General features: G+C 47.4%; 1 protein-coding gene across 1 annotated transcript in view; it reads left to right on the forward strand.

Annotated features, from left to right (window-relative positions):
- The window catches only part of LOC307232018 (unconventional myosin-IXAb-like), a gene marked incomplete at both ends in the record, with an annotated part of 91,659 nt that overhangs the window by 19,499 nt on the left and 46,016 nt on the right, over positions 1-26,144 (forward strand). Inside the window, 7 exons of the mRNA XM_080002899.1 lie at positions 9,071-9,165; positions 9,484-9,546; positions 12,187-12,286; positions 14,995-15,048; positions 18,553-18,653; positions 19,499-19,625; positions 23,797-23,886. Coding sequence (XP_079859025.1) covers positions 9,071-9,165; positions 9,484-9,546; positions 12,187-12,286; positions 14,995-15,048; positions 18,553-18,653; positions 19,499-19,625; positions 23,797-23,886 — 630 coding nt within the window. The remainder of the gene's footprint in view (positions 1-9,070; positions 9,166-9,483; positions 9,547-12,186; positions 12,287-14,994; positions 15,049-18,552; positions 18,654-19,498; positions 19,626-23,796; positions 23,887-26,144) is intronic.

The following is a 26,144-nucleotide window of genomic DNA, read 5'->3' on the forward strand; positions in this document are numbered from 1 at the left end:
AACATAGCTGCAGGCAGCAATACACAGGGTCCAGTTTATTAATATTAGATAGGTATTACAGGCTTCTGAGGCTCCGAGGTTCAAATCTGTGCTCTGTGATTGTATGCAGGGTCGTTTGGAGCGGACCGAGGGACTCTCTCCTCCCAATTTACAGTTTCCAGACTCTCCTAACATTTAATCATCCTGATGAATTGAGCCTCTTAACACTGACAGATATGGCGAATTAACACTTATATTGAAGGTTTTCTCATTAGTGTTTTTTTCACACTATTTTTCTTTCGTATTTTCTTTGAGAATATTGTGACTGACCTCGAGGACTGGATTGTTGGACAATTGCTTTGTCTTAGACTTTTGGCTTTTTTTCAGCATCTGGAACAATAACAGAAACAACAAATAACAATAACAATAACATTAATAATAAATATATTTTATTTCATAAACATAATATTTAAATGTTAGTTTTAATTAGTACTTCATTGTATTTTCTCTATTAACAATCTAAAATTGAGAAATTCAGTTAAATAGATTACTATAACATCTATATTGAAATGCAGACAAGATTTATGAAACTTTAACACTATTTACATATTTACAGTACATTGGTACCCAAAACCTGCACATTTATAGTTAATAGTACGATGACGTCATAAAGCGTCTTACTCTTAAAGTTATCTCTTTCATTTTTTTGACGAACATTCGCGTGTCGGTCGAGCAACTGGATATTTGGGGTCAAATTTGGTAGAATTTTCACTAATATCTGCTCCGTATATGGATTTATTTGGACGAAACTTAAATCACGGGATGCATGTGACATACCGGCTCAAACGACACCTCAACCATGTTTGTAACTTCTGTCATTGTTGTGTTACTATTAGTATAATAATAATAATAATAATAATAATAATATTATTATTATTAATAAAACGAGCAAAATGCAATGCATTAAAATAATAAAAATCTGTTGAATAAAAGGAAATTATTTCACTCCAAGCATTATCGCTAGCTAATTAATCTCTCTCTTCCACCTGAATCTATCTTTTGTCTGTTGTTATGTAAGTGACTCCTCCTCCGCTCTCTCCTCCTCACTCCTTTTCTTAGAAAGGGGAGAATGTTGGCTCATCCTCTCCGGGCCTTTTGAAGTTGGTTCCCTGTGGACGAGAGAATGGCAGCATTGTCAGACAGGGATGGAGTGAGGGAGGGAGAGCGACTGAGAGGGGGAGAGAGAGAGAGAGAGGGAGAGAGGGAGAGAGAGAGATTTGGAGGAACACCAAGAGACGAAGAGATGGGAGAAACAGAGGGAAGTGACAGAAAGTGTAAGAGAGACGCCAGAGGAGGGGGAAGAGAGAGCAGTCGGTAGGAGAGTGGGAGAATAAGAGAGGAAAGGAAAGGGGGATGAGGAATGAGATGGACCGGAGTAAAAGTGGATAATTAAAAGGAGGGTAAATAAAGATGAAGCTGCCTAGAGGGCCTAATGAACAAAAGTGACTTCACAACACACACAGAACTTGAATAAGCCCATCACATTGGGGAAAGGCAATATTCTAAATATTGCAACTGTCATGTAAACACCTGACCCGGATTATCTTCACCTTAACGGAGTTAAACTCGCATGTGAGATGCCCCGGACGTGATCGGAGAATCCAGACTGCACGTGCGCCATGAAACCCAACGATACCGCCGCCGATATTTGACCCGGGTTGTTTGGGCGGATAAACGACGGTCACCGTGGCAACCGCCGGTTAACACGCACACTTTTGGCGGGTAGGTGAGAGCGCTGTTATGTTCAGTGTGATGAGGGAGCTGAATTTGGCTTTCGATATTTGGACCGGTGCGAGAACCCAAACGGGGAACGCGGTGTCGCAAGCGCTTCCTGGCAATAACCAGACCACGCCGCTCGCCGTGTAAACTCAGGTTTTTCAGTCATCGCATTATTCCAAACGCATGTAAACACCTTAATCGTATTATTACCTGCATCTGAATATGGAGCTTAATCTGGGTATTAAGTGCATGCGTGAAAGGTGGTTTTCATCTTTAAATGGATCCAGTGCATCCAAACTATTAGAGCTTTATGTTTATCAGTCAACATCTTTCCGTCCACCTGCCCCACCTTGACAAATTCTGTTCAGGAAAATACTGTACATACTGTAGTATGTGCGCTTTTAATTGGAGCCTCAGAGCAACCATGGGAGACGACGAACATGGTGGCGGTTTGTTAAATTGAAGCTTAGTGGGCCTCCGGGCCTTAGGGAATTATAGAGCTGTGTGAACTGTGTGGAACTCTCAAATGCACACGCGTACGGAAAAACAAGTTGAAACATACACACATACTGTACGCACACACGCGTGCATGCACACACACACACACACATACACACACACACACAGTCATTCATCACCTCTTATGAATGTTGCTGAAGGGAAGCACCTGTCTTGTGTGTGTGTACGTGCGTGCGTGCGTGCGTGCGTGCGTGCGTGCGTGCGTGCGTGTCCTTGTAATTGACCGCACACTGATAGGAGAAGCTGACATGCAGCCTTGGCTCGACAACAAAAGCACATTCTGTAAAATTATGAGCTCCTACAAAACATTATATGTTTCCATCCAATCTGAAAAGGAACTCCAGACCAGCAATAGAAATGTTGCAATGAATAAAATGTGAACTGAGGCCAATTAACTGTCCACCTAAAATGTTATGCTTTAAGCTTCAATGCCAATAAATGCCTCTTCCGCAATATGTAGACATGCGTTATAATGCACGACAATTAGTCGTCCAGTAAAACATTGCGGTGGCGACTGCCCTGGGTCTGAGCACTGGAGCTGAAACAGACCTCGCGGGCCCGGCAGCGGCACGTCCAAATAAGTGTTTTGAGTGCATCTCCAGCAGTTAATGGACTCGGCGTCTCTGGCTCTCTGAAGTAGAGCGGCGGCGCTGAGGGGCAGAATTACCGCCATGAGAGCGTCTCGGGCCGCGTCTGTAGTTGCTTGAGACAGGAACACGTCGGGCAACCGCTCGGCTCGGGGAGAGACTTAATAGCAGACGTCTGCTCTAATAATGGCCCGCGGGGTCAGATTAGCACGGTCTGGAGTCCGTCTGTGAGGGGAGGAAGTCTTTATTGTGCACAGCGCGGCTCGTAGTTCCCCCTCTGTTATTTTTCACTTAAATCATTCCCCCTCTCCACCGTGAGACAGGGGAAGAGACTTTGTGTTCTCTCTCTTTTTTGTTTTTTTGTTTTTTTGTTTTTTTAACTCTCTCACTTTCCCGTCTCTCTCGCTCTGTCTGCTTGATCTCGCTCTCCCCTTTGTTGGAACAATAGGCTTCTTAGTTCCGTCTCCAAAGTCCTAATTTCATGTCACTAACAGTAATAATCACAGAAGAGGTGTGTGTGTGTGTGTGTGTGTGTGTGTGTGTGTGTGTGTGTGTGTGTGTGTGTGTGTGTGTGTGTGTGTGTGTGTGTGTGTGTGTGTGTGTGTGTGTGTGTGTGTGTGTGTGTGTGTGTGTCTTTATGGCTGCCCCCTGAAAGTCAATGAGTCGAATCATCTGGTGGAGGCCCGTCAGTCCGCTGGGATTCTTCCAGTGCAGCAGTGTTTTTATCTTTTTTTTTTCGCCAGTTTTTAAGAGTTTATTATTTTTTTTTTTTTCATTCCGTCCCAGAGAACGACGCCATCGATTAACTAGTGGACTCCGGTCCTCCGGTATAACACGAGGAGGTTTCGAAAGCGCCTTGAAAAGCAGGAAGCGATGCTGCGTTCAACGGGAACTCGGAAAAACTGTCATTCGTTTTGGTAAACGGATAATCGTGTGGAACAGCCGAGTACGATTCGACTGAGTCGGGTACAGCCCATTATATCATCAGTGTATAACTCGGTGAACAGATGCTTAAAGCCATGACGAAAGACGAAAGCTGGTGTAGAGACCGGGCGGAGCAACGGTCAGACAGATGGACAGGACCAACGCATGGATATTGGGAGGAGGACGAATCAATAAAAGAGGACGCAAACTCCATGGGAGTTGATGACTGGTTGATGGGGGTGTGGGTAAACGATATCCAGGGAGCGGTCCCGGTTGGGGCGGGTGGGGCAGAGCGGGTGCGACTGCCACAAGCTTTTTATTTCACCCAGCGAACGCCGCTGAAAAAGAACACGCTCTTCACCGTGCAGGCAGGGTCTGGTCCCAGCGGGGGGCGCGGGGCTGACACGCCCGTCCTGTATCCGCTGCTCTAGGCTGGCCGGCGAGTCGCCCGTACATAAGTCCAACCCCCTCTGACCTGGATATCAATGGCGAAGGCGAAAAAAAACAAAATAAGCTGATGGTGCTGAAACACCGGCGGTGGCGGCGGCGGCTCCGTCCCCACTTCAGAGATCCATCTTCTAAAGCAACGTCCTCGTCCTTCCGCCCGTTTAGGAGGGTTTACAGTCGCTTTCCAAAATCTAGGTCACATGCTGTTTTGTAATGTTTTGTATTTTCTTTCTTTTTTTTTTCGGGGGATGGGGGGGGATGCAATCACAAATAAGAATGAGGACACGCCGTCATGTTAGCATTAGAGTTTGAGCCTCATTTCTGGCTCTCCGTGGTGTCAGGGGAGCTCTCACATGCTAATTAACAAGCTAGCTTCTGTATTCTCTCTCTCTCGCTCCCAACACTTGACTCTCTAAATCCTTTTTTTTCTTTTTTTAAATAGCAGTACCATCGCACGCCTCCTCAGGGGGTGTGAAATTGGGCTTTTTTTTTGCCGCCGCGGCATGGGACAGACTCACTCGCTAACAAAATGTGACAGCGTGGATGAGCCCACAGGGGCTGACACGGTGCTAAGTAGACATTAGCATAGTGCTAATTCTCAGCTAGTTTAATGCGGAGACGGGCAGTCTCAGGCGGGGTCAGGGCCCCGGGGTCATTTGGTTCGACGTGTAATCTGACATATGCTCTGCATTTGGATTTTGTTCGAGCGACCCGGGCTAATTTGCATCTCCATATGGCGCAGTTGCGTTGGTTCAATTTGATTCCAATTATGCGTTCCATAAGCACATTGATCTGGGAGGCACTGAGCTGCAGCCAAAAGCAGAATCAGGTGGGGCAGATGTGAGGTGTTTGCGTGATTAAGGGCTGTATTCTGTGAGATGACTCTCTTAACGTGTCCTTTTAATCTTTCCTTCTTCATACTCAACCATTTGATACCACGATACCGCTGCAATTATGCACCTGCTCGTGTGTATATCTATAGGGGAAAGGGGAAAAATAAAACTATTATAAAGTCATCAAGGTATTATGGAAGCTATGTCTTGGAATACACATTTAAATCTTTCCTGTTATAATATAACATATATAATTCCTTCAAAGCACAATTAGAATTAGTGCTGGGCGAAATAATAAAGAATAGACGATAAAGATAATTATTGTGATATTTCTTCGCCGATCCGCTCATTTATAGACGCATGAGGCAAGTGGCAACGGAGAGCCAATCAATTTGGATGATCTGAAGCTGTCCGTTCACCTCTAGCCAATCACGTTTGTCGATATAGAAATAAGCCCCGCCCCCTCCCTCGTGGGGAGGTTGCATTTTGTTTTTGATTTGATGAAGATTTTATTGAAGTGAAAAGTTAAATTAAAGCAGCTGCACTTTTTTCTTATTGTTCACTTCTTACTGACGTTACCGGTGGCCTACGTGCCATTTTGTTTGTTTGTTTGTTTTTATTCAGTTTTATTTTATCTGAGAATATCTCTCTCCAAAGCCGAAGGAAGCTCTTTGTGTTTACGTGTCGCCCCAACAAAGGTAATATTTATTTATTCATTTTTAAAACAGCGTCCTGCTCATGCGTCTATTGACGGTACTTCTTTTATTTGGAATATTCAATAAAAGATATTATCTATATATAACATCTGCATGCCTTGACCGGAATCTCTCCCATTTGTCCGGGAAATTGAAATCATCCAGGACACGTGGACCAGCACCAATTTGTTCTAACGGACACACACACACACACACACACACACACACACACGCACACACGCACACGCAAATACGCACAAACGATATGTACGCACACATATGCACACACAGACACACGCACACACACACATACGCACACATATGGACAGAGACACACACACAGGCGCACGCACACACACACACACACACACAAATGCACACTCACACACACACACACACACACACACACACAGATATTGGCACATACATTATCACAAATGTTGTTCATTTCCTCGCGTTTCATGAGCAAACTCCTGACTCTGCCCTTTCTGTCTCTCATTTGGTCTAATTATCTGGCCCTGGTTTATCCGTCTCCCTCTTTATTTGTCTTTCTGTCCATCTTTCCGCCAGCGTGTCTCTCCTCTGTCTGCGCGGCGTTCATTGCTGTTGACAGTTTTCCACCAGAGTTGGGTACATTCACCGCTCGGCTCGCTCCGTTCGGGAAGTGGATTTTCTCCGTAACGCAGAACCGAAACGCTTTCTGCCACAAAAGGGCTTCCAGTAGCCAGAAATGATTACGATTTAAAGCTCTATCATTATCGTGCGCAGCACAGTGCCAATTTACATTTTGGAGTTGAGCGAATTGAAAGTGAACTGCCCCCAAATCCTGCTTTCCATAGATCCCTCTTATTTTCTCTCTTTCTTCCTGTTTTGTTTTAAATTTGGTTTATAAAAAAAAAAAAAAAAAAAAAAGCGCCCATAAACGTCTCTCACACACACACACACACACACACACACACATAACATAAACTACAATATATTACAACACTGTTATTGACAACATAAACACAATGATAATTACAAAGGGTAAATTCAAGAAGAACAGGCTAAACTGTCGTCCGGTTGGAGGTTGTTGGAATGGTATCAATCGCAATGGATAATGAGATGGGTAGTTCCTTCACTCCTAAAATAACTACGTACGCATTCTTCTACCTTTGCACCTTTTTTTTTTTTACAATTTGTTTTTGCTCCGAATCAAATGTTTTATGGTCACGGTTCATCCGGTGGTTGGTTCGCTTGGTTTCAGGCTTTAAAAAAAAAAAGAAAAAGATTTTCCCAAACGTCAGTGGAGTGAACAAACGGGGGGGGGGGGGGGGGATTCACTCCCGTAAACGGAGCCGTTTCAAAAAGTGGGCGGTCACTGTCCAGCTCCGTCGACTTTTTATCCGACCCCTCTCCGTGCAGCTCAGGGCATTGTGGCCTGCGTCCCGGTCGTCGTGGTCAAGATGAGGCGTAAAACCGGCATCATGTCATTGCTTGGTACTAGGTGTGTGTGTGTCGCTCTGTTCAGCTGAACACGCATTAGAGAGTTCAACACACACACACACACACACACGCCCACGCGCGCACACATGCACTCGCACGCACGCACACCCGTACACGTAAGCGCACACATGCGCCTTTTTGTGTTAAGTGTGTGTTAAGTCGCCGGTAGCAAAGCGGCTCAGTGATCAAAGTTTGGGTTTGTCCCAATTAACCGTTTCCACTTCATTTTATCCAGAGCGCCACGTTTGCCTCGCAGTCAAGTCCAATTATCCTCGCCCAACCCTCCCTGTTTCTCCCGCAAAATCTTGTCTCTCACGCGCGTTGTTCTCTGTCTGACTGTCCGTCTGCCTGTCTCACTCCCTCCTTACCTTCGCCTCCTCTCCTTCCCCGTCCTCCCCATCTCGCTGCTCGCTCCTTCGTCACAGGCAGAGCGCAGATCAACAGTGTGAAATATTGATTACGTCAGCATCGGTCTTCTGCTGACTCCAGTTCTGCTGGGCTCGTGTTTGAATGCGCGTCTGTCCGAGCGCCAAACCCACCGACCTTGGTGCAGGCTCCCCAGCTCCCTTCTCCTCTCCGCCTCTCCCCCTCCCTGTCCTTCTTTCCTCCTTTCCTCTCTCTCCCATCCCACCAGCGCCTTTTTATTTTTTATTTAGTCTCCTCTTTTTTCGGGTTCTCTGCACCTCCGTCCTCTCGGCTCCTCACCACCATAGGAATAACCGGCTCCTCTATGGGCCGCACCCGTTTCCTAATGAGAGGCCTAATGGCTCCTCCGGGGGCGCCTGATGATGGGCCCCCCGAGTCCCCTCTGAAGGATCCCCTAGTGTGTTTTCAGGACATATATTATAAAAGGATATTTATACGTAAATGAATTCTATGTTTGTGTGTCCGTGTACATTATGCATGCGTACACACGTGTGTTGAGGTTGCGGCGAGACGTGTGTGTGTGTGTGTGTGTGTGTGTGTGTGTGTGTGTGTGTGTGTGTGTGTGTGTGTGTGTGTGTGTGTGTGTGTGTGTGTGTGTGTGTGTGTGTGTGTGTGTGTGTGTGTGTGTGAGATAATGTTTCCGTGTGTGTCTGCTCATGTGTGCGCCCTGTGATAAACAGCCCCAGCCTTGAGCTGTTTATCACAAATACTCAAGCAGTCTAAGAACAGATTTGGAAAGTAGGTCCTCCCAGCTTGTTCTCAGCAAGAGCACTTTCTATTTTTCCTCTGTTACAACACAGGGAAACCAGAAAACTAGGACTCGGTGTGTTATAAGCACGCGCACGACGCGGTTAACACAATTACTGTCGTGATTACCAGGATGTAACACCCACCTGGTGCATAACAGTGAATTCTAAGTACAAATACATGCATAAATATCGTAATATTCCCGATTCCATAAAATACATAAAAAAAAAAAAACATATTTTCAGAGTGTTCAAAACGATCTAAAATCCAACCACCGCGGGCGACAGAAGACCTCCTTGGGCTCTCAGTGGAACAGTGAGTCAACACCAGACGTTCACGAAACGAGCTTCCGTGAACAATGAAAGTGCTGTATAATGGATGGCCGCAGATTTCGACTTGGCCAAGCCTGGCACGTCTCCGACCGATGCATCCTCAGTGTTTTGGCCACGGACGCCGCACATCTGCGGCCGTCCTTGGCTTTTCGCGCAATCTTCCGTTTGGAACAAAACACGCATTCATGAGGGCGCACGTATGCACGTCTCCCGCGGTCCCTGACCCGCCGCTCCCTGATGTATTCGAGCGGCCCGTCAGACGCCAGCGTCTCTGGAATCTCCGTGTCGACCTTGAATCGTCTTGTCTTTTTCCGCAGGCGTTCGGGAACGCCAAGACGGCCCACAACAACAACTCCAGCCGCTTTGGCAAGTTCATCCAGGTCAACTACCAGGAGAGCGGCACCGTCAGAGGGTGAGGCGCCTGCACACGCGCTCCACCGCGCTCACTCACATTTTCTCCCTCCTCCGTCGCTCTCTGCCGCTGCCGCCGCCGCCGCTTTCCCCTTTCTCTCCTCCTCTGTTTAGTCTGACATTCCTGTTTATTTCTGTCATCCTCCGAACGCTGAGAGGCTCTGCTCCTGCTAATGAGGTGCAAGTGAAAATGTCTCTTTTATTCCCTCGCGCACTTAGGCTGTGTCTCCTTGTGTTTACGTGTCTGTCTGCGTGTGTGTGTGTGTGTGTGTGTGTGTGTATTTTTTTTTGTGTCTTTTTTTGCGTGCTGTGTTTCCAGTGCTTATGTGGAGAAGTATCTCCTGGAGAAGTCTCGCCTGGTGTACCAGGAGCACAACGAGAGGTGAGGCTCCACAAACACACACCAGACCGTGGGGTGGCGGGGGCGGGGGGCTCTTTTGGGCTGTTTTGGTGATCCTCAGCAGCCGGTTGAAGCCTCGGTGACCTCAAGCATCCTTCCTGTCACGCTAGATCATGAGCCAAGGGCGATGGCGGCAGGGGGAGTATGTCTGTCTGACGCGCGACGATTTCCATTGGAATTAATAAAAAAATAAATAAAAAATGAATTGTTCATTTCCGATTTCCTTCCCTTACGCTGACTTGCTTTAACTCGCCAGCAACTTGCGTTCAAACCAGGCGATTGTCCTCCGATGTTTTTTATACGCCCGCGACTCCGACCGGCGACGCCCGGGCGTAGGGCGGAGCTATTTCCGATCCTGTTCATGCTCTTTTGAGAGCTTGTCCGTCAGAAATCCATATCACTTTTCCTAATGAGCCCTTTGACTAAGAAGCCTGACGCTATAGGGCTGTAAAGTCCGCTGTGAGGTGAGGATGAATGGGTTTAACGTCTACAAATGGCCTCTGCGAAAACTCTGGCAGCGTCCATGTAAACCCTGTTATTTTCGCTGTGGGAATGGCCCATAATGATTTCAGGGTTTCAGCGGCCCCGTTTTGATGGGGATGAACTCGACGATACGTTGCTCCGTCTCCATCCTCGCTATAACTTCTTTCAACGCACGGTACAAACCGAAACATTCATGCGACTGAAATCCCCAAACTCTAGTCCTTTCAGTAACACACACACACACACACACACACACACACACACACACACACACACACACACACACACACACACAGACACACACACACACACACACACACACACTGCCGCTCCTCTCCCCCAAATCACTCATCTCTAGCGGCCGATGCGAACGGCCGTTTGCCGCAGCATAATAGCTTTGCGGAGGGGAGAGGAAAACCTCTCCGCTGGTCTTCTAATCCCACTAACCCTGATTGGCCTGTGAGGCTCAGTTACACCCCGATGACAGGCCCTGGCGGCCATATTGATGGGCTGGAAACCAAAGAAAGGCCATGTGTAGGGACCCCCCAGACAATGCTGAGCAGGGGAACAAGGGCGTGTTCGTGTGTGTGTGTGTGTGTGTGTGTGTGTGTGTGTGTGTGTGTGTGTGTGTGTGTGTGTGTGTGTGTGTGTGTGTGTGTGTGTGTGTGTGTGTGTGTGTGTGTTGAGAAGATGGTACGTGAGGCGTGCATGGGGAACGTTCTATGATCTTCTACTTCTGAAGAGTCCCAAAAAAAAAAAAAAAAATCTTTTAATCAAAGTGCGGAGAGAAAGTACTGACGGAGACTCCGTGGTAGCTGCAATTGTCTTACTGTACGGTATAATCAACAAACGTATATGTTGTGGTGTGTTTCGGCCCAGGGCCAGGAAATGAGAGGGGGGAGGCAGGCGGAGGCAGAAACAGCGGCGTTTGCCGTGCATTTTGTTTCAGCAAACTGCGGCACGTGGGCCAAAAGGGAAGAGAACAGGCTCGCTGGCAAAACAACAGAAGAAGAGTCCACTGCTCTTAATCCAAACATATACGTAAGTTCAGGGCTGCGTGCGTTTCGTTGGGCGCGGCGTCTCTCCGCCTCCCTACTGCCGGGAAAAACTAAATCGTTTCCTGGTCTGGGAACGGAGGAATCAGGGGAGCTCCTCCCTTGATTGGCCCGAACCCCAGGAGCTGAGCGGCCCCCAGGGATGGGAGCCTTGACCACGCCCCCTTTGTCCCCCACGGAGTATTATTGATACCATAACTATCATCATCATTGATGGTAGCGGCAGTAAAATCAATGTCCTCTAATAATGCTTTTTCACCATTGTCGTCGTCCCCCCCCCCCCCACCCCCAAAACTGGTTCGTGGCAGCATAAGCGTCCAAAACATGTGGAAAAGCACATTAAAAGCATCCATCCTTGCTTCTTTTCACCAAAAAAAATAGGTCCGGACTTTACTGCTCTCCCTGGGATTTCTAACTTTCCACTGCGGCGTCCATTCTGTCTCCCTGCGCTGTGTGTGTGTGTGTGTGTGTGTGTGTGTGTGTGTGTGTGTGTGTGTGTGTGTGTGTGTGTGTGTGTGTGTGTGTGTGTGTGTGTGTGTGTGTGTGTGTGTGTGTGTGTGTGTGTGTGTAGCGTGTGTCTGTCTGTCTGTCTGTCGGTCTGTCGGTCTTTCTGTGTGCGTGCCTGTGCGCGGACGCAGGGCGGAGGAGCTCGCTTCCGTCAGTAATAGAATTACAGATGGCCACCTCGGCCGTAACCGCGGCCCTTTGTCACGGCTAATCATAAACCCCTTAGCGCCGGCCCGCGCAGCACACTGCTGCTTTTGTCCGACTGGAAACGCAAACCTGCCGAGTCTGAGGTGTCGTGTATTGCCGGTTTTGGGGCTGTGAAAGGGCGCTGGGGTGCGGGGTTATGGGATGAGGTTCACCTTCCTCCACGTCATGTGCTGTTTCAGAGGAATGTCCACGTTGATGTGTTTTTGATGTTTGTCCCTTGCTCTCCTCGTGGACGGTAATTTGCGATGGCGGAAGGAAGAGGGGAACCAACGGGAAAAGAATTGTTGTTTTCGACGGCTGTGTACAGTCCAAACATTCCACTTGTGGGCGTGCGTGCGTGCGTGCGTGCGTGTGTGCGGCTTTTTTACAGGAACTACCATGTGTTCTACTACCTGTTGGCGGGAGCCAGTGAGGAGGAAAGAAAGACCTTCCACCTCCTTCAACCTGAGGAGTATCACTACCTTAACCAGGTACGCACACACACACACACACCGCAGATGTTTGATATGTCTGCCATGTTTGTATTTTGGGATGTTCGCCGATACCGCAACCCCTTTTCAGTCTGATATTGGACTCATATCCAACACCAGCCTTAGCACCGGTTAATGCTCATTTTTAACCGACTATGAGACAGTTCAACCCCTGGCTTTATTTTTCTCTGCGGTACATCATGATCTGGTATCCCAAAAAAAGGAGGAGAGAATGGGCCGGGGGGGATAACTGTTTATCCTCAAGACACCGCATAGAGAGATGGATGGAGTAAGTGGAGCCGGTGAAAGACATTCTCCTCCTTCTCCGCCTCCTCTCTCTCGCTCTCTTTCATTCCCTCATACATCATAAGGGGAGCGGCTCTCACCGCCCTCCAGTGCCGGTTGCATCAGCGCCCATTTTCACCAACGCTCACCCCAAAACTGCAGCAGCGGCCCAGAGTCTGATTTCTGTTGTTCTGTGGGTGCGGGTGCGTGTGCGTGTGCGCTCATGGGTTGTTATTGAATTAGTGTGTTTGCTATGTGTGCCTGCTGTGTGTGTTTGGTTTTGTTTTAATGTGTCTTTTGTGGGTGAGAGCCCGGGTTGATTTTGTATGTGCGCGCACGTGCACTCATTTCTGTGTGTGTTTGCGGGTTATTATTTTAGTGTTTGTGATTATGTGTTTTATTATGTGTGTGTGTGAGAGAGAGATTTGGTTACATGTTTTTATGTAAACGAGGAAGAGCCTTGGTTCTGTGTGTGTGCGTGCATCAATTCACGTGTGCGTGTGTGTTCCAAAATGCTTTATATATCTGTGTGTGTGTGTGTGTGTGTGTGTGTGTGTGTGTGCTTGTGTATTCTCTGTCGTTTGTCGGTTGGCAGCAGAATCTTTGCGCTAACATCCCCCCCCCCACACACACACACACAAACAACTAAACACACTAGCTATTGTTCTTGTATTTTCTTCCCCCTCAGAAGGTACCAGTTTCCCCCTCTTCTAATCCTACTCTGACATCCCGCCACAGACACACACACTCAGTAGTGGATAAAACACAGTGTAACAGACTTGCATTGACGCATTTTTTAGCATGAGAGGAACATCCATAGAGGCTGACATGTTTTAAATTGTGCAACAAGCGCCGGAGCAGAATAAAGCAACCAGCGCGTGCCTCCTAAAATAAATACACACAGAGGCAGGAAGTAGTAATCCTTGTGAGATGGATGGATAGATACTTTATTCATTACCAAAGGGAAATTGCAATGTCCCAGCAATAATGATTAATAACAAAAATATAATAAAATAATAAATTATAATAAACAATGGAATAAAAATAGAGAAATATAAAGATGATAAATGTCAATTTCTGGGGGGAAAAAAAGTGAAATGTACAATAAACCTCACAGTTGACTGTTACACAATAAAATAGGACAGGATCATGGAAAATAAACCTGAAAATGTTAGGCAATATACTGTAAACCTGAAACATTAACTGTCACACAATAAAACATGAAATATGGCAGAATAATGGAAAACAAGCCTGGAAAATTCTAAGCACTATAAACCTGCCTCGGGGACTGATACCAGTTAACGTCTCCCGTCTTTAATACAGTCGAGATAAACGCCATGCAGGCAGGTTTGTCCCGCTTCAATCTTCAACGTAGTTCTTGTTGATCATAACATGTTCCTCCATCACAGACGGATGTGATCGGTGGTATCCAATGCCCGCAGATCCGATACAACCAGGTGGCTTGAGCCTGAGCAATCTATCTGTTTTCCTGTTGACCTACATTTGAAAAACAGTGTTTTAAATCAATCCGCAACCAGAAGAGAGCGACACTGGGACTCGTTTCCCGGAGCTTCGCATTCAGTCACAAGTCCTACAACCCCCTGATACACACGCCGCCTGTAACTATGCAGGTCTGTTGCCATAGCAACTGGAGGAGGCAAGAGTTAATCTGGCTGGATCGCTCTCGTGCAGAGGGCACTTGTGTGTGTGTGTGTGTGTGTGTGTGTGTGTGTGTGTGTGTGTGTGTTTTGTGTGTGTCAGTGTTTGTGTGCGTGTGCGTGTGCGTGTGCGCACGCTGTTACATTTGATCCAAATCCTGACACACATTGTGGCACGAAGAAGCAAAACAATCCTAATTTTCTACTTATTTAAAGAATCCATATCCTTAGTTAGCTTTTCTCTCTATCCGGAGGTGGATTTGGTCTGCTTGCCTGGCCAGTCGGCTGTCTGTCTGTCTGTCTGTCTGTCTGTCTGTCTGTCTTTCCACACTTTCATCTCCAGGTGTGTCTCTGATGGTGTGTGAGATATCACCCGTACCACAAAACCCTTCCTCTGATGGCTCTCTCTCTCATTCTTTTCCCGTGTCGGTCCGTCTGTGTATTTTTCAACTTTACTGAAATGAAGAATCTCTCAAATGCACTCACCACAAATTCATTCAACGACTGAATGAGACGATCTTGCGGTTGTTCAATCCAATTGTGTGGATGTATTTAATTACAACCTGTGTGTGTGTGTGTGTGTGTTTGTGTGTGTGTGTGTGTGTGCACATACGTGCCTGGGTGTGTGTGCGTGTATGCACAGCGGATTAGTATTACTGTAACTACACACGCATCATCACTCTCTGCGCCCGATCCGTGTGTGTGTGTGTGTGATCAAGTTTTTCTTCTTCCACCTCTCTCTAACTACCTCTACCTTGCTTTCAGATGACAAAGAAATCACACAAACTCCCCTGGGACAATTACTATGAAAGCGAGCTGGTCAGTATCGAGTGGATGCTGCACAAATATGCGTGTTTTACCTCTATGTTGGTGTGTGTGTGTGTGTGTGTGTGTGTGTGTGTGTGTGTGTGTGTGTGTGTGTGTGTGTTTGGGTTCACTGGGGTCTTTGTGCTTGGGTCCTGTCATGGCTTTGTTCCGTCAAACCTGTCATTTTGGTCCTCCCTGTCCTTCCCACAACGCAACCTGTTGTCAGAACCTTTTCGTTTTCCCCCGAAGATTTAAAGGGATACGCTCGTCATTTGAATTTTGATGGGTTGTTTTTTTCTCGTACACAATTTGAAAAATGTTTAAATTTAAATATATATATTTTTTTATATGAATACGCCTCACATTTTACAATTTTTTTTTAAAGATGTCAAAATAATAATGGGGTTTTGTAGTAGGTACTTTAAATGTGTCCTGTAGTTTCTCTGACCGTTGCTCGTCTACGTTGCCAGCTCTTCTCCTTGAAGCTACATGACACAGCAGCGGGAGAATTCCCCTAAAAGAATCACACTAATCCCTTTAAACAAACTTTTACTTTGGAACACACTGCACTGGGTGGTGGGTTCTCACATTAAACAAGGAGTTCCATGCTCTTTAAAAGTTCAGGATTTTTCCAAGCCTTTTTTTTTTTCTTTTTGCCATATACCTTTTCAAGTTCTATTCACGAATACAAAATATGTCAAAATAAAGTAACTTAAAGATTTCTCACTACGTTCACATTTCCCAAAATCCCCAAATAGACACTGTTAAAAGCGGTCGGTAATGTAAAATGTGTTTCACGTTAAAAGGTCACCAGACAAGACAAAGTTTCTAGATTGTGTGTGAGCAACCTTCAGCAATGCCACTGCAGTGGACAGCAAGTTAAAGTGCTCCTGTCAAAATACAGCTGAAAATAACTTGTTATTTTTAGAGAAAGTCCAAACTGGCCGTGTAATTAACCAAAGGCTTTTGAAAATCCTGAACCATTGAGTGCATCGTCCTGTGTGTGTGTGTGCGCGTGCGTGTGCGTGTGTGTGTGTGTGTGTGTGTGTGCGTGTGTGTGTGCGTGTGTGTGTGTGTGTGTGTGTCCGCTCGCTTGTTTTGCTTTTGGTACTCCACGGTTTTCAGGCGCTCGCCGCCCATCGAGGCTGTGCCTAAAATAATGTTTGGTCGATGGGATCGGACTATATCTTGTTTGAAGGTTTTAATGGCTCGGAACAGAAGACGGTCCTCACTCAGGTCGGGATCGTCAGCACTTTACAGGAAGTAGACGGGCGGAAAAGGACCTGCTCACCTCTCTCTCTCTCTCTCTCTCTCTCTCTCTCTCTCTCTCTCTCTATCTCCACACACTCGCATTTCTTGTTTGTTGACACACCGTCTCTACCGGGGGGTCAGGCGATGACCTCATCTATGTATGACCCCCCCCCCCCCCCCCCCCCCGCAGCCAAGGGGATGATGTCATGTCTTCACTTCACTACGCACGCACGCACTCCCACACACACACACACACACACACACACACACACACACACACACACACACACACACACACACACACACACACACACACACACACACACACACACACAGAGCACCCAGAAACTCCTGACAGCTGTCTGGACGGCTGACCAGCCCTGTGGGCCTATTTAACCTTTGACCCCTGGCAGCAGCCAGAGAGTGGGGGGGGGGGGGGGGCGAGCGGCCACATAACCCCCTGGACAGTGACGTGTTTATACAGATGTCAAATGTAATGTCTGGCATCTCCCTTCCAAAAATAGAAAAAAAAGTGGGCAGATTTGAATTTAAAATGATGCCCTGGCTGACACACGATCCTAGAGACCAAACATTGTGTGGTGGGTGTTTGCGTTTGGGGTGCGCGCCGGGTTTGTTTTGCTTCTGGGCGTTGGTGTTTGTGGGTTTGCATTGTGTGCCTGTGCCGCTTCTGCTCGGGCGGGACGTCTCCAAGATGGATGCTGCTGGCATGCGGGTTTTCGGTACGACTCCGTGTGGACCGCCTGTTTCGATGTTTTATTTGTCGTCCGTCAGCGTGTCACACAGTGACAAACCGGGTGAGCGCCACTTCACCAAAGTTAGAAAGGAAATATGCAATGTTAGAAATATGAACAAAAACAAGAATGTCTTACACAAAAATGTACATTAAAGTGAAAATGTACAGAAGGGAGCTGAAGTGAAACGACAATGTGCATGTGATTTTAAACATAGCTGTAGGTTATTGGGTGGAATCAGTGTGTTGTCTTTTCTGTGAAAAAAAAAAAAAAAAAAGTGGTATAGTAGAAACGTTCCATCCACCGCATCAAATTGTACTCCTGCACTGGGTTTTGATCACTTCAGCATATGAATATGAATATTTAGGGGAATAGCGGCTTTGTTTAAAATTGGAGTCAGGAACCCATCCCCCCCCCCCCCGTCTCTCTCGCTCTCAAGACACTTTCCTTGTTTTCGTTCGCCGAGAGTTAAGGGTTTGGTGTTCGACCAAACCATGGCTGCCACATTCAGCCGGCGCTGATTTCTTTATTTTCTGAACTTCCTTCACCGTCTCTACTTTGTGCTGCTTGGCTGAGCGTTTAAACAGAACCAGCAATTAAAAAAAAATAAAAAATAAACGCCTTTTCATCAGGACCTACTTGCAGTCCTGCAATCCTCAAACCCCTTTGTTGCGATTGGAGGAATCCCTCGGAGAGAAAACGACGCGCTGGGCGAGTCGTACGCCAAATAATAATAATAAAAGAACGAACGGCGCAAGAGGAGAGGAGCGCTATCCAGCGCACGGGTTATTATGGGTTCCTGTGTCTCCACTGGCCAGCCGCGCTCCTCGTTATGTGCTGATTACAGCCTGACAGTGGCCTGCCGCCGGAGAAGAGACGCGCTGGCTGACCGACGGGCCTGGACACACACACACACACACACACACACACACACACACACACACACACACACACACGCGCATGCTCACTTAAACAGACATGACTGCATGCGATGACTTAATTAAGCACTTAGAGGTGATTAACTCACACGCCTCCCCACTCACTTCCTTATTCACCATTTCACTCGCTTGCTCACTCATTCACTCTGACACACACACACACAGACACACACACACACAAACACACACACGCGCGCGCACACAAGCGCCCGTTTACTCTGAAAGAAGGCTGCTGTAAGTCTACTGATTGCTAGCTCAGTTTTATCGCCAGGTTGAGAACAAAGTGAAGAAACTACCAGTTCAGATCTTCTGAGGCTCTCGTTATGTTGAAGAGAATCCTTCAAACGGCTTGGATCGTGTGTTGGTATAGAAATCTTTCAAGTACTTATCCCTCACTCATTATGTTTTCTTTGTCTTTGTTTCTTTCTCTGTGTGTGTGTGTGTGTGTGTGTGTGTGTGTGTGTGTGTGTGTGTGTGTGTGTGTGTGTGTGTGTGTGTGTGTGTGTGTGTGTGTGTGTGTGTGTGTGTGTGTGTGTGTGTGTGTGTGTGTGTGCCTGCGTGCGCGTGCTACCTAGCAGGACTGCTTCACAGTGGAAGGGGAGGACTTGAAGCATGACTTTGAGAGGCTCCAGCTGGCCATGGAAATGGTCGGCTTCCTGCCCACCACGCGAAAACAGTAAGGAAACACGCTCGCGAGCGCTGAACGCCTCTGCCTCTGTCATATTTGTCTCCGGGCCTCAGTCACGTTTGTCTTTGAAGTCGACCAGAATGACGACAGGAAGCGCTTCACACACACAGCCCCCCCCCCCCCCCCCCCCCCAGACGCTGCATGAATGGACTCCGACGTGTTGAAGCACACTTGTACAATACGATGCCGCTCCGCAAGTGACTTTTTCCACTTTTACCTTCCCCCGTAAGGTGTACTGTTCACCTGAAACATGGAACTTATACCGTATTACAGGGGTGCGGCAGGGTAGTGTAACGGATCCTTCCCAGTATTTTGTTTTCTTTCTTAATTTAACCCTGTTTTGTGCGTGATGAGATCTCTTTTTTTCCACATTTACTGGAGGGGATGCTGAGTCAGATGTTTTTGGAGCTGCAGGGGCGTTGTCTTTCTCATACTCACTTGTTCTCCCAATAGTGTAAAATCATTGGGTTTAGTGTAAAATGATTCCATTGCAGATATGAGTGTACTGCTGATAACTCAAATATTGTAGAGTGATCTGTAAAGCAGTGATTTGAATTCAAATGCCTTGGTAGAAGAAAGAACTTGATCGTTTTTATACTTAATTTTTTGAAGCAAAGTGCATTAGAATGATTGGAGATTGTGGTCCCAACATCCATAGCACGACCACCAATAGGTCCCCTTCAAATGCATTATTTTGTGCAAGGCACTGCGCAGCCCCCGACCATCTGCGCACACATTGAAAGAGCCCCAGCTAATTACGTAACTTGTAAACCCACGTTGGGAGTCATCAAAGTGTTTTTTTCTTTTCATTCCCTCCCTCCCTCCCCCGACAGGATCTTCTCCCTGCTGTCCGCCATCCTCCACCTGGGAAACATCCGCTACAAGAAGAAGACCTACAGGGACGACTCCATCGACATCTGCAACCCAGAGGTCCTGCCCACCGTCTCTGAGCTGCTGGAGGTGGGTCCCAAAAAACACGTTGGTTTATGCTCGCTGTGCAGCCGAAACCCCGAAACTGAAGCAACTGTCTCTAGCAAGTCGGCATTTAGAGCCGAGGGGGGGGGCGACCGCAGAACCTGGCCTGTGGTTTAATAGAAATTGTCTACAAAAATGTAAGGCCATGACATAAAGTACATTAGAAGCAAATTGGGAATGCGTAGTGGCTTCTAGGGGTCGCTCCGGATGGGATACCTTCCACGGTGTGATGTGATCCAATCTGGAAAATTTGTGTTTTGGGTGTCTTAACATTTTTTTTTTTTTTTTAAGGTTTTCAGGGAGGTGCAATTATCCAACTATAGAGGTATTTTCCATTCAACCAGTGAAATGCTGATTGTATATTTCCTTTTTTTGTTTTTCTTTCTTCCATTGAAGGCATTTGATCCACCATCAATTTAAGTATGAAGCGTATTGCTTTTATTGGCATTCTAAGGCAGCACAGGATTGTCAATTATGAGTCCGCTACTTAATAATGGTATTGTTTTTGTCCAGGCATCATCACACAGGAGTAAAATCAAGGCCACGATTGGGGCCAACTGTATAATATACATATTTCGAGGGGCAGTTGGTTTTCTTCTGGACAGAACAAACGTCACAAAAGACCTTTTGTGTCTGATTGTTTGTGCTGAAATGTAATATTTTAAATACAATGAGGGATAATAAAAATGAAAGATTGCAGCAGTTTCTAACCGCAGGCTCAGATTGTTCTGCAGCCGTCCTGTGCCATCTGGCCTCGCGCAGATATTCCATCCCATTCTCACTGGTTTCTACGCTGAACCTAATGAACTTATCCGACTCCGAGAACGGCAGGCATTCCTCTGGAGCACAGGAGGCCTCCCCTCCGACTGTCTTATGTAAAAAAAAAAATAATAATAATAATAAAATAAACTACGAGAGATTCTGATCCTATTGGCAGGGTTTGATATCCAGAGTGCGGTTTCCACAAAGAACTCTTTCAGGGGCTGAGCGTAACAGCTTGTGGTGACATCAGAAGTTGAGAGGTGCTTCAGGTCCCTAAAAGCTGTCCAGCCCCATCAGCTCTCCCACAAAGTAATGTTTGTCTAGAGGCTATTTTCGGAGCTATTTTATTTTCTTCCGCTGACCTGCGGGTGTCCGTTTCCACCAGAATTATAAAAGAAAAAAAGAAAAAAAGAAAAAAAGACAACAACAAAAGCCCCGTCTTCCGACTGTTGATTTAAAATGTATGAATTGGCTAAGGAAAAATATCTAATTTGCCCCAATGGAAAGCCTGGGAAACCTTTACATGCACACAATACCATTATTAGTGTGTATTTTCAGATAATGGAAACAATTTCATGAACCGGTTGAGAAAACATTCTCAACCTCAACCTCCTCCACTAAAAGCCGAATGAGCCCGAGTGAGATCTTTCTTTCACACAGATTTGTTTTCTGTTTTCTGTCCTTTTTGCAGTTTGAGTCCCCGTTTCTGGGCGACCACATGCAGACCACGTGTTCTGGGCTTCCTCCTTTTAACGTCTAGTTTATTTATTCCCATTTGCATTAGGCCGATCTGGGATGAGCACTTTGAAGTGGATAAAAGTATCGAGGCAAACAACAAAAAAGCTTTTCAAAGGCAAGCGCCCGCATCACCTCGATGCCAGAAAGTGAAGTTGAAACAAAAGAGGAAACACGATACTAAACAATTTCTTTTTTTTTTTTTTTTACTTGTAAATGCTCTTTGGTTTCTTCCTGGGATCTCTTAACGCTTTACAGATGAAGTAATAAATGATTCCTTGTTGTATCTTGATACTAATGTTTCTACTTAAAATCCTTAAATTCACATTTATTGGTCAAGTAGACGCTTGATATCAGAGTCTACCTACAAGGGAGATGAGGTTTATTTGCGTACCGGAATGAGTCACTTAAGATTTGATTTACTTTGAGTGAAATTACGACATAATTAAAGATGCTCGTATTACATTTACTGGTTATTTGCAATTTCCCGGCAATAAAGGGACGGTAACGCTGCATTTAGTCCATAGTTAGTTGGGTTTTCAGCGCCTTACATGTTTATATATGTGTAAAAAATCTGTTCCTTCCATAAAACTCAGCATCTTGAAGTTTATGCCTAACGCACCACACATGTGGCTTCTGACTGTGCGGGTGAGGACTGATGAATGAATGAATGAACAGTGAGTCTAGCGAGGTGGCACTTCCTGTTTCCTGTGCGTACAGGAAGTAGATCTTGTAAGGCCAGGATGAAGGGCTGACAGACCGCAGCCTCTGAGCGGATTGCACCCCAGCCACGGCATTTCCAGTCTGACAAAAAAAAAAAAAAGAAAGCAGGTTCCTGTACTCAGTCCAGAGTATAAAGGCGTTTCTGTGAGCGATCAAACCCTTTGACATACTGTAAGGCTGTGACTGGAGCCGGGGGCTGTATCAGGATGTATTATCATCGTAATCATAGGAAATATGACGCAATACACGTATACACATCACAATGCGGCCATGTTCAAAATCACAGATTCCAACTGCCTTTCATAACGTTTCACTACAGTATATGCTCATATCAAGTTTGTTGTGCCAAAACACTATAAATATTTCAGACCTCATATTGTAAAAAATGTTGGATCAGAGCTCATCAGCATCTTTCATTTGAACTAAAAAAAAAAAAGTTTTATAATCAGTAATATCATATTGACTAGCCCCACTGGATCACTAAACCTAAACTGATGAGACAATTGTGCCTGTGTTGAAATGTGCAGGAATTTGTTCATTACGGGGCCTGTTAGGTGTGTGTGTGTGTGTGTGTGTGTGTGTGTGTGTGTGTGTGTGTGTGTGTGTGTGTGTGTGTGTGTGTGTGTGTGTGTGTGTGTGTGTGTGTGTGTGTGTGTGTGTGTGTGTGTGTGTGTGTGCGCGTGTGTGTGTGTGTGTGCCCTGCTGCGGATTCTGCTCTCCTTTATTCAAAATTTCAATTTGCCTTTTCACTCTGGCAAACACAAATAACCTGTATAAAAGCAATGCCGACGTATACACACCAGTGCGACGGCACACACACACACACACACACACACACACACACACACACACACACACACACACACACACACACACACACAACACAATGTCATCACTTCTCTCAGAACCTTTATGAATCACTGACGACAAAGCTTGTTACCAAGCGACAAACACATGGCAGTGCACAGGCTAAAGACCAATCACCATCCCATAATAAGCTTTGGTTTTAGTTATGGGATTAACAGGCAGCGTGAAATGCAGTCTGACTATTTTCAATGACACACACCCACACACACACACGCAGGCCCCCATCCTTGGCACACACTCAGCACATGGCCTTGCAACTAAAATAGATCCTTAACTGCACTTACGGTAAGATCAGCACATTTGCTTCTCTTAGACATGAGTACACAAAAAGACATGCACACACGCGCAGATTAAGGCATGCTTTCATAGGAATTCATGCGCACACACACACTCCTACACACACACACACACACACACACACACACACACACACACACACAGGCTCATGCACTCACAGCACAGAGCGCTGAGCTCTCAGCAGCAGCTGTTTGATCCACGACCATAATCCCTGTGGATGGAGGAGATGTGCACTGTGACATCTGCCTCACCCACCGTGGACCCGGTTTGTCTCAGGCCAAGGTGTGTGTGTGTCTGTGTGTGTCTGTGTATCTGTCTCTGTGTGTAGATGCAGGACAATATTTATGTCGGCCCTTTTGACCAGGAGCTGTGAATCCAGGATAGCTATGCTAGTTAGAAGCAGCTGGACTATTACGACTGCAGCCCTGCAAAGTGGAGGGCGAGGCGTTCGATGCGGACGGTGTTTGTGGTTTTTGTAAGGGACTCAGGGAATTTGACGGGGTTTTCTCAGTCTTACTGTGGTTCCCCCCCGTGAGCGTCCCTCCATTACGCACAGAGATTGACGCAGCGATATTCATATATTAACCACGATCATCAAACCTTTTAAATGTGCTCTAATATCCGATAATAATTAAGATACAAATGATTTGGTTCCTGCAAAGTCGTCCGTTTGCATTGTTTATGGATTTGCAATCAGATCGTGCAGAGGGTGTCGTGCCGCCAGGCTCCGACCTCATCCCCGCCCCCTCCGTGTGTTTGCTTCTCCTTCCAGGTGAAGGAGGAGATGCTGCTGGAGGCTCTGACCACCAGGAAGACGGTGACCGTCGGGGAGAGGCTGATCGTGCCCTACAAGCTGGCCGAAGTGAGTGGATCCTTCACCTTTTTCCTTTTTTTTTTTAATTTATTTTTTTTCTTCTTCGCTGGTCTGTGGGTTAGTGTTGTACAACTCCACGCAGCGCCACGCACCACATCCTCTCCCGCCCTCCCAACACATTCCAGCCTCCATCCTTCTGTCCCCCGTACCGCAAGGGGACCCAGCAGGTCTTTTTGTCTCCGCCGCCGTGGACCCTGCCCTGCTTTTGCTTCCTGCTACAGACATTTTTAAGGAAATTGTCAGCGGGGCCGCGGCGTTCAGTGAAAGAACGGTTTCAAATCTTTTGTTTTCTTTCAGCTAAGTACGGGAGGCCTCCTGCGGGGGCGGTTTGGGGGTTGAGGGCTGGCCAAAATGGTTTCTGTCTGAGCGTTGAGGAGCCACACGTTTGCATTCTGCGTCTCTTGTTTGCGTGTTTGTGTGTGCCCGTGGGCGTGTGCGCCGTGTTTTTGTATGTTTTGGAGGGGGATTGTCTGAGGAATTTGTTGTGGCGCGGCGGACCTCCTACGGCTCCGCCCCTTCATTCTCAAGGGCTTTTTTCATTCGGAGGGTGTCTCTTCCTCAGCAGCTTCCTGTTTCCTGCCGAGACAGGGCTGCAGCGACCGTTAACCCTGTGTGGAGCCGGTCCTTCTACGCCAAACGGGTCTGGCCTTTACTGTGGCCGCGGCGATTCACCTCGACCTACATTCGCCGCGTCGACGAGCGTTGCCGCGGCCGGCCGGCACGAGGCCGCCGCCGCTTTTTCTTTCCGCTCGTCTACCCCGTTTCCCCTTCCGAAACCTCGGGATTGGTCACGACGGAGCCGTGAATCCCACCGCAGCCTCGGTGCCCGCGACCGTGCTGTCTTCCGCCTGACAGCAGACTGCAGACATGGATGGCGCGTGGGTCGGGGCCAGCCCTGTCGCTCAGGAGGGAGAGTCGGTTCGATCCCCGTTTCCCCGGTCTCCTGGTAGTATGTCAGAATGCCCTTGAGCAGAACGCAGAACCGCTAACTGCTCCTGATGAACAGGTTGGCGCCTTGCGCGGCCGCCTCCGCCATCGGCGGAAGGGACGTTATGACGATTGTAAGGAACCTTTGTGTCCCCTGGGCTTGAAAGGGCATGATATCAAATGCAGTCCATTTACCATTTAGCACTGCCTCCTAAGCTACGACACCACCCAGACCCCCACTTGTGTGTGTGTGTCGCCTAACGACAGTTGCAGCATCCCCCTTCACACATACGCACGCACCCCCCCGCCACCCCCCCGGTCCCGTCCCCGTCTGTCAAGTCGTGTGGTTTCAGCTCGAGAATGTGCAGCGTCCGCTGAAACCCCCGTACGGTACAGGAGCCAGAAACCAGATCCTCACTCCGCTGTCTTTCTCCGTCCATCTGCCCATGTGTCAATCTGTCAGTCTGTCTGTCTACCGCACACACACACACACACACGCACACACACACACACACACACACACACACACTGGCCTCTGTGGTCTTTCAAAAGAAGAGCCATCTAAGTGAGGCTCAGACAATGTGATTAGAAACCTTATCCCCGTCGGAGGGCTGCGGCTTTGATAAAAAAAAAAAAGGAAGGAGGAAGAAAAAAAAAAAAAAAGGGAAAAGCGAATCCCGCGGCCTCGGCTTCCACGCTGTAGAAGCTCCCTCGTTCCCTGTGCAAGCTCGACTCACCCCCGAGGGGAGAAGTGGAGGAGGAAAGACAGCGAGAGGTCAGACGGGGGGAGGGGGAAGGAGAGAGATCGCTACGAACGTCTCAGTTTGACGGAGGCGGGTCAAAACAGGCCTTTGAGAATCAGAGGGTATCTGCGTAATTGAAACCCAGAGGTGTAGAATCGCTCGGAGACGCAAAAGAGGGAACAAGAGAGAGGGACGGATCCGGAACCGGGACTCCTGTGTGTGTGTGTGTGTGTGTGTGTGTGTGTGTGTGTGTGTGTGTGTGTGTGTGTGTGTGTGTGTGTGTGTGTGTGTGTGTGTGTGTGTGGTGTGTGTGTGGTGTGTGTGTGTGTGTGTGTGTGTGCGTGCGTGTGCGTGTGCGCGCGTCCTGTTGTCGTTTCCCACGTCCTCGGGATAACACGAGCGAGCGGGCGCAGAGGAATGGACCGGCTCTTCTGTCTCCCCCCACCCCGGAGGTCTCCCGCCACCGAGCCCGGCCCTGTCTGTCCCAGGCCGACGGACGACCGCCGCGGAGGGAGGGAGGGAGGGAGGGAGGGGGTCACCTTCAAGGGTCTGCGACTTCTTGGAGTACTGGAAACA

The sequence above is a fragment of the Zeus faber genome (genome assembly GCF_960531495.2).
Source record: "Zeus faber genome assembly, chromosome: 6".
Classification (NCBI taxonomy): domain Eukaryota; kingdom Metazoa; phylum Chordata; class Actinopteri; order Zeiformes; family Zeidae; genus Zeus; species Zeus faber.